General features: G+C 37.5%; 1 protein-coding gene and 2 non-coding genes across 6 annotated transcripts; all 3 read left to right on the top strand.

Annotated features, from left to right (window-relative positions):
- Positions 1-1,304: 1,304 nt before the first annotated feature.
- rps12.S (ribosomal protein S12 S homeolog) lies at positions 1,305-6,291 on the top strand. Of its 4 annotated transcripts, none has more exon segments than NM_001086433.1 (6): positions 1,305-1,324; positions 1,460-1,508; positions 2,915-3,031; positions 4,800-4,902; positions 5,700-5,801; positions 6,087-6,291. In NM_001086433.1, coding segments are annotated over 5 exon segments (399 nt in total). In that variant the 5' UTR covers positions 1,305-1,324; positions 1,460-1,494; the 3' UTR covers positions 6,150-6,291.
- On the top strand, positions 2,033-2,099 carry LOC121394373. Its single transcript, XR_005961695.1, has one exon. It is a non-coding gene; the product is annotated as a small nucleolar RNA SNORD101 (small nucleolar RNA).
- Positions 4,113-4,194, top strand: LOC121394386. The gene has a single exon (XR_005961707.1). It is a non-coding gene; the product is annotated as a small nucleolar RNA SNORD100 (small nucleolar RNA).
- Positions 6,292-6,682: the final 391 nt, after the last annotated feature.

The raw sequence follows: 6,682 nt of genomic DNA, 5'->3' as shown, positions 1-6,682 counted from the left end.
AGAGTAGCAGCGCGAACGCTGCGTGTGTAAAACCGGATGGTTTGGAATGGGCTCTACATAAGGAGCACGCACAGGTAGGACGCACAGAGGGTTCCCAGGGCTCTACGTTAGGCCAGGCAAAACGGAGCGCACTAACAGTATAAACACAGAGAGGGGCTCACCTGGGGAGCACGCCTAAAACAATGGGGGGCTCAGGCATGACAATTTAAACATGCATACTTACAAGGGAAGCACACAGTGAAAGGGCTTAACCCTGGAGCTCGCCAATTTCTTCATTCTGGGCTCTACTAGCAGTAGCACACAGGGGGCTCACTGAAGGAGCACTCAAGAACCTTTTCTTGTGTTGAGTAGAAAAAATCTGTAGCAAATTACTATTATTGATTGGAGAGGAGGAAGATATGTCCGCCCCCGAGCAGGACAAACAAAAAACTGAGGATAGGAAGTGGAGAATGGGAAGAGGAGGAGCTCAAGAAAGAGTTACTGTTTGTCCTGCCTCCAGAGGGGAGAACATTAACCCCAGACGTCCTGCACTGACAGGTATCATACTGACCAAAGGTGTTGTGAGTACTGCCTATTCAATGTATTGTATGAACCTGCATTGCTCTGATCTATGTACACTCCACTGAGGATTGTATACTGTGCTCAATAAATCTGTTATTTGGTTAAGTTATAAGAACCACTGGCGCCCAATTCTTTGCACCTTGATTACTGTTACAGTTGCACTACACCCTGCTTCCACCTCGATGCGAAGGCTCACTCCCTAAGATTTAAGGTCTCATCCGGAGCATATGTAATAGGAGTGAAGCCCATAGTAGAGTTAGGTGCACTCAATTTACTATAGCGCTACATACAAATTATGTTTTATCGATAATATTGCGATTAAATTACACTACAGTTACAAAAGGTTAAAAATTAAGACTCTTCAAGACCATAGCGGAAAACTAGTATCAGTTTAAAAAACTGTTCTCTATAGCCATTCTCAATAAAGTTGTTACAAAAGCTCTCTTGGCTGTATCCTGGCAACAAGGGGCATCAATCGCAGTGAAAATTGTTAGACTCGTGATTCTTTATCTAAAACTATTTAGCAACTTTCCACAATTTAAACTCAGTAGACAGCAATCGCCTTGACTGGCAAATAAACAAATACGATGTGAAGTACTAAACGGAGTTATTCTAGTTTAGCCATGGCGGGAAGGTGTCAAAATCTTCCGTACGGAATGCATGGGAGAGAACGTATGAATGGGCGGGCTTAAGAGTACGCGGTATAAATAAGTGACGTCAGCGACACTCGTTCTCTTTCCGCAATTGCTTTGGATGTGGCAGGGTGAGTGAATGAACGGCAATTATGGGGATGGTATGGAATCCACTTTATATGTTCGGCATCGCTATGTCCGGAGCCTCGTTATCTGGCCACACAACAGGGCATAAGTAATGATTTCCTTTTATGTTTTAATTTTAGCGATTTGACGCCTTACACCCACTCCTGATCCAACGATGGCCGAGGAAGGGTGAGTGCCGAGGCCCACTGTGGCCTGCTTTGTGAAAAAGTGATGGCAGCACTTTGTATTTCTGTACGTACCGGTATAAAGAGCGAGTGTATCCTGCCTGTGTATTTTCTTTAACCTGTTTGTGTGTCTGAATCCGGCTCCATGTGTTTATGTGAGGCATTCTGGGAACAACACAGCTGATTAATTCTTATCCGTATGTTTCCTCTTTTAGGTGCACGGTTAAGATGGATAGCTTTGTAATGATAGAAATAAAGGAATACGTGCCCTTTCCAAGTAGAGGTATATTCAGTGTTAAAGGGTTGATATAGAATCCTCAAACATCCTCTTGACTCACTGTGTGGTTACTCTTGTACCTTTTAACTGAGCAAGTATCTTATTTGCAAGTCTTATTTGCGATAACTAGGAATTTTGTCTTATTGAATGGTATTGCGCAGAGATTACTTTGATAAAAAGTTAGTTATGTATAAACCTGAATAAGTCCATGAAACAAATGGAATAGGAAATGTTTTCTGTATTGCTGCAGTGTCTGTGTGATGATTTATAAGTCGGATACCCCTTCACTCACTAAGTGATAACTTCTATCTGATGGACCTGCAACTTCATCATGTTTGTTGATTGGGTGAAACTACAGGAGATCTCTCTCTCTCTCTCTCTCTCTCTATATCTCTCTCTATCTATATATATATATATATATATATATATATATATATATATATATATATCTCTCTATCTATATATATATATATATATATATATATATATATATATATATATATATATATATCTCTCTCTCTCTCTCTCTCTCTCTCTCTCTCTCTCTCTCTCTCTCTCTCTCTCTCTATATCTATCTCTCTCTCTATATATATCTATCTCTCTCTCTCTATATATATCTATCTCTCTCTCTCTATATCTATATATATATATATATCTCTCTCTCTCTCTATATCTCTCTATATCTCTCTCTCTCTCTATATCTCTCTATATCTCTCTCTCTATCTATCTATCTATCTCTATCTATCTATCTCTATCTATATCTCTCTCTATCTATCTATCTCTATCTATATCTCTCTCTATCTATCTATCTCTATCTATATCTCTCTCTATCTATCTATCTCTATCTATATCTCTCTCTATCTATATCTCTCTATCTCTCTCTCTATCTATCTCTCTATCTATCTATCTCTATCTATATATCTCTATATCTCTAAAAAACTTTTTTTTTTTTAGTTCCTGAAGACGGCTCCAGCTGTTGAGCCGAAACATTGATCAAATAAAACCTTTTTGTTTTTTTCATATAAAGACCTGTTTAGTGCGGTTTTCTTTTTTGATCATTACTATTGTTGTCTTTAACCAGACACAGGCATTGTTTTATGTTTGTCCGTGTGCACTACTTTCTTGTCTCTTAGCATTTCTGCTGGAGGTGTAATGGATGTAAACACTGCACTACAAGAGGTGCTTAAGACTGCTCTAATACACGATGGCCTCGCTCGAGGAATTCGTGAAGCTGCCAAAGCTCTTGACAAGTAAGCCTTTCTAAAAGTTCACATTCCTACAACTGTACTGTAATTGGAACCCGTTTTCATAATGGGTTTCCAAATGTGAAAATATTAAAGGGGGTGGTTCACCTTTAAGTTAACTTGTAGAATGTTAAAATGGTCAATTCTTAGCAACTTTTCAATTGGTCTTCATCATATTTTTTTTGAACGATTTGCCTTCATTTGACTCGGGTTTCCATCTTTCAAATGGGGGCCATTGACCCATCTAAAAAACAAATGCTCTGTAAGGCTACAAATGTGTTCTTGCTACTTTTTATTGCTCCTTTCTATTTAGGTCTCTCCTATTCATATTCCAGTCTCTCGTTCTAATCAGTGCATGGTTGCTAGGGGAAATTGCAACCTAGCAACCAGATTACAGAAATTACAATCTGGACAATTGCTGAATAAAAAATGTAATATCTCAAACCACAATAAAAAATTAAAACCAATTGCAAATTCTCATCACCTACATCATACCAAAAGTTACCTTAAAGGTGAACAACCCCTTTAAGCAACTTGCTAACTAAAGCTTTGTATATTATGAAGCCTATAGCATTTATCTTTGAATTTTAGTATGAAATCCATCAAAATAAAGTCAGGAGTTAAGCAAATGCTGCTTTCACTAGCAATCGTTTTTTTACAAATCTTAAAATCACTGAATATTTAAGTGTATTGGGAAGTTGCTTAGCATTGCTTGCTTGGGCAACTTTTTAGTTTGGGGATGACTTGTCTTTTAAGTGGTGCTGCAAATGCCAAAGATAATAGTTTAACCTGACTTCTGTTAAAGAAGTAAACCCTAAAAATGAACATGGTTAAAAATACCATATTTTATAATAACCTTATTGAACTAGTCTAAAGGTTCATAATCTCAAGAAGTAAGGCCTTTAAAATCGCATTGTTTCCCACCTTGAAGTTTTGTTAGTCTTTGTGACACATCTGCTCAGTGTACTTTGAGCAGATATTGGTAAATTAAACTCTTGGGCTGTTGCAAAAGAGGTTTCCCTGTATAAGCTGATGCTATAGGGCTGATCATGATGCAAATTGTGCTACTACTTCCATATATACCGCCCTTACCGATGATGAGAATTTGGCTCCCTCTTCTGAAACTAGTGAGGAAATTGCCAATTGTTACCCAAAACCTCTGAGGTACATGGGTGTGATTATAGCAGATAAGTTATTTCTTAAACCAGATGTGTGTGTATATAGGCAACTGGCAGATCACGTCATTTAAACACAGTACATCAGAAAGGTATGAAATTGTTAAATGCTATGTTATTACTTGGTTGTACTTGGTAATGAGAGAAATGTACTGAAATGTGATGTCAGTAAGTGACAAGAAAAACTCTGCAATAGGATCAAAGGTCCCTCCCATCACCCGGTTATAGCAGATGAAGATAAATTTGGGGACTGTGGTGATGAAAATGGATCCAAATTATATGCTTAAAAACTTGTACTAGCTTTATTTTTTATTTTATTTTTTACATGTATTTCATTTATGTAAAATTGAAAAATCGGTAGTTTGTCTTTTAATGGGATGGCTTGACAGGTAGCAAACACTGCAGTTTCTACATTTGAAATTTTCTGAAATAATTCCTGGTAGTCTGAAGGCACCTGGCCTGTTGCATCTTGAATTTTTGCTGGCTTCAAATGAGTAGTTTATAGGCTTTTTTTTTTTTTTTTTTTTTTAACCCACGCTCCTACTTATGTAAAAACATCCAAAATGTAAAACTATTACCATTAAACATTTTTCTTTTAGGCGCCAAGCTCACCTGTGTGTTTTGGCTTCCAACTGTGACGAGCCAATGTATGTCAAGTTAGTTGAAGCCCTTTGTGCTGAGCACCAGATCAATCTTATAAAGGTAAGTTAACACTTAGAGGCACATTTATAAGGGTCAAATTTAGATTTATTTTTTTAACTCCCTTAAATTTGAATGAATTTGACTAACTTAAACTACCCGACAACTCGAATCAAATTAGATCAAACTAAGTTTTTCTCCGGGAAAAAAAACTTGAATGTCAGGCAAGCTGCAAAACTCTCCAAATTGATCCCTGGACACATTTCGAATGAGGTTGTGTTGAATGCGATAAGGGGCAGTATACTTGCCTGTTTTTTTTGTTCCCTGGCCTGCACCTTGTTTGAGGGTAACCATTTGAGGGATGTCAAGTGCACTTTATGGACCTCTGTTTATCTGCTACTTTGGAAGACCCAGGCAATTAAAACATGGAGTAACATATTTGTTTGCTCTCTAGCTAAAAAAACACACTTCTGATTAAAACTGCACGTGTGTTCTTTGGAAGCAGTTATATGCAGTTAAAACTTGTAGTTGGCCAATTTTGGATGTATGACTACTTTGGTGTTCTTTTACTTGTTTGTGAATAGTAATGTTATTTTTTTGGCCTTTTAAAAACATGGCTTTGAAAGTCTGAAATACTAATTCTTTACACAACTATGCATTCAGTGTATTTCTAGAAGTTGCTAACTTTTCAGTTGTACACAAATATGATAACTTGGCTCCCTCTACTTGGCTCCCTCTACTGATTGCTATGAGGAAAAGCCTAAATGTTACCCAATGCTTTCTTGAGTTTACAGCTATAGCTATTTTTTTTTTTACATCCTCTCTATCATTGTGACATTGGGTAATAGATTCTTTTCTAGGTTGATGACAACAAGAAACTTGGTGAATGGGTTGGTCTCTGCAAAATTGATAGAGAAGGAAAACCCCGGAAAGTGGTTGGCTGCAGTTGTGTAGTTGTCAAGGTAAGCTTTATTTTAAGTTGCTAATGCAATTATGAGCAGCTGTTGGCTCAGATGCTCTTCAGATTTGGTTCAAGACCTATGGCAAAAATAAAGCCATCGTACGAGCCTTTGAGGCCTCCATATGTCATTAAAGGTCCCTGAAAATGGCAACATTTACTGTTAATACTGTAAAGTTGTCTCTGGCTAACCATGTTTAAAAAGTGATTAAAATTGTTTGCAGGACAGTATTTAAGACCTTAACTTTTGTGCTTTCTAATAGCCAGTAATTATGTACTGTCTTTGTAGGATTATGGTAAGGAGTCTCAGGCAAAAGATGTCATAGAAGAATACTTCAAGATCAAGAAATAAACATCTTAAATTACAAAGCTCAAACGGTTCACTCAGGAAATCAGCCAAATAGCCGAGCTTGCTGCAAAGTGTTTTATTCACGACATGTCCCACACTTAGTCACCTCTACAGATTTGATCTTAAATAAAATAATTGAGCCTGACTTGTGTGTTTTTTTTTTTTCTCTATTTGGTCTGTAGCATCATCTTGCCATGTTTAGTGTTCTTGCTGTGGAATTACTTTCTCGGCTGCACTAAATACCCAAACTTGTTGGCAAGTATCTACTGCTTTGTGTAGAATGCATGTGCAATATTAATCTGCCAAGAGTAGCATACATTGCATTTACTCTTATAAGGCTTCTGTTTTGAGGAGCTACAATTTTAAGCAGTACCTTTGTGCAGCTGAATAGCACTGGTGTATACCCCTAGAATACATTTCAGCTATGAGTTAGTGATAAATTACTTAAAATGTCATAACTGCACAAGTGGCATAGTTCAGGATTGTGCTAGGTTGATTTAGATCATGGCTGCTCACACCAGGAGGGAGCTTCCGGT

The sequence above is a fragment of the Xenopus laevis genome, chromosome 5S (assembly GCF_017654675.1).
Source record: "Xenopus laevis strain J_2021 chromosome 5S, Xenopus_laevis_v10.1, whole genome shotgun sequence".
Classification (NCBI taxonomy): domain Eukaryota; kingdom Metazoa; phylum Chordata; class Amphibia; order Anura; family Pipidae; genus Xenopus; species Xenopus laevis.
The sequence above is the reverse complement of the archived record's forward strand: the minus strand, read 5'-3'. Positions and strand labels throughout refer to the sequence as shown.

What these genes read in the sequence shown, in the direction of transcription:
- rps12.S (XM_018241456.1), top strand. An exon ending in GCTGCCAAAGCTCTTGACAA is followed by an intron (nt 3,032 to 4,799) that starts GTAAGCCTTTCT and finishes TTTTTCTTTTAG; the next exon opens with GCGCCAAGCTCACCTGTGTG. An exon ending in ACCAGATCAATCTTATAAAG is followed by an intron (nt 4,903 to 5,699) that starts GTAAGTTAACAC and finishes ATTCTTTTCTAG; the next exon opens with GTTGATGACAACAAGAAACT.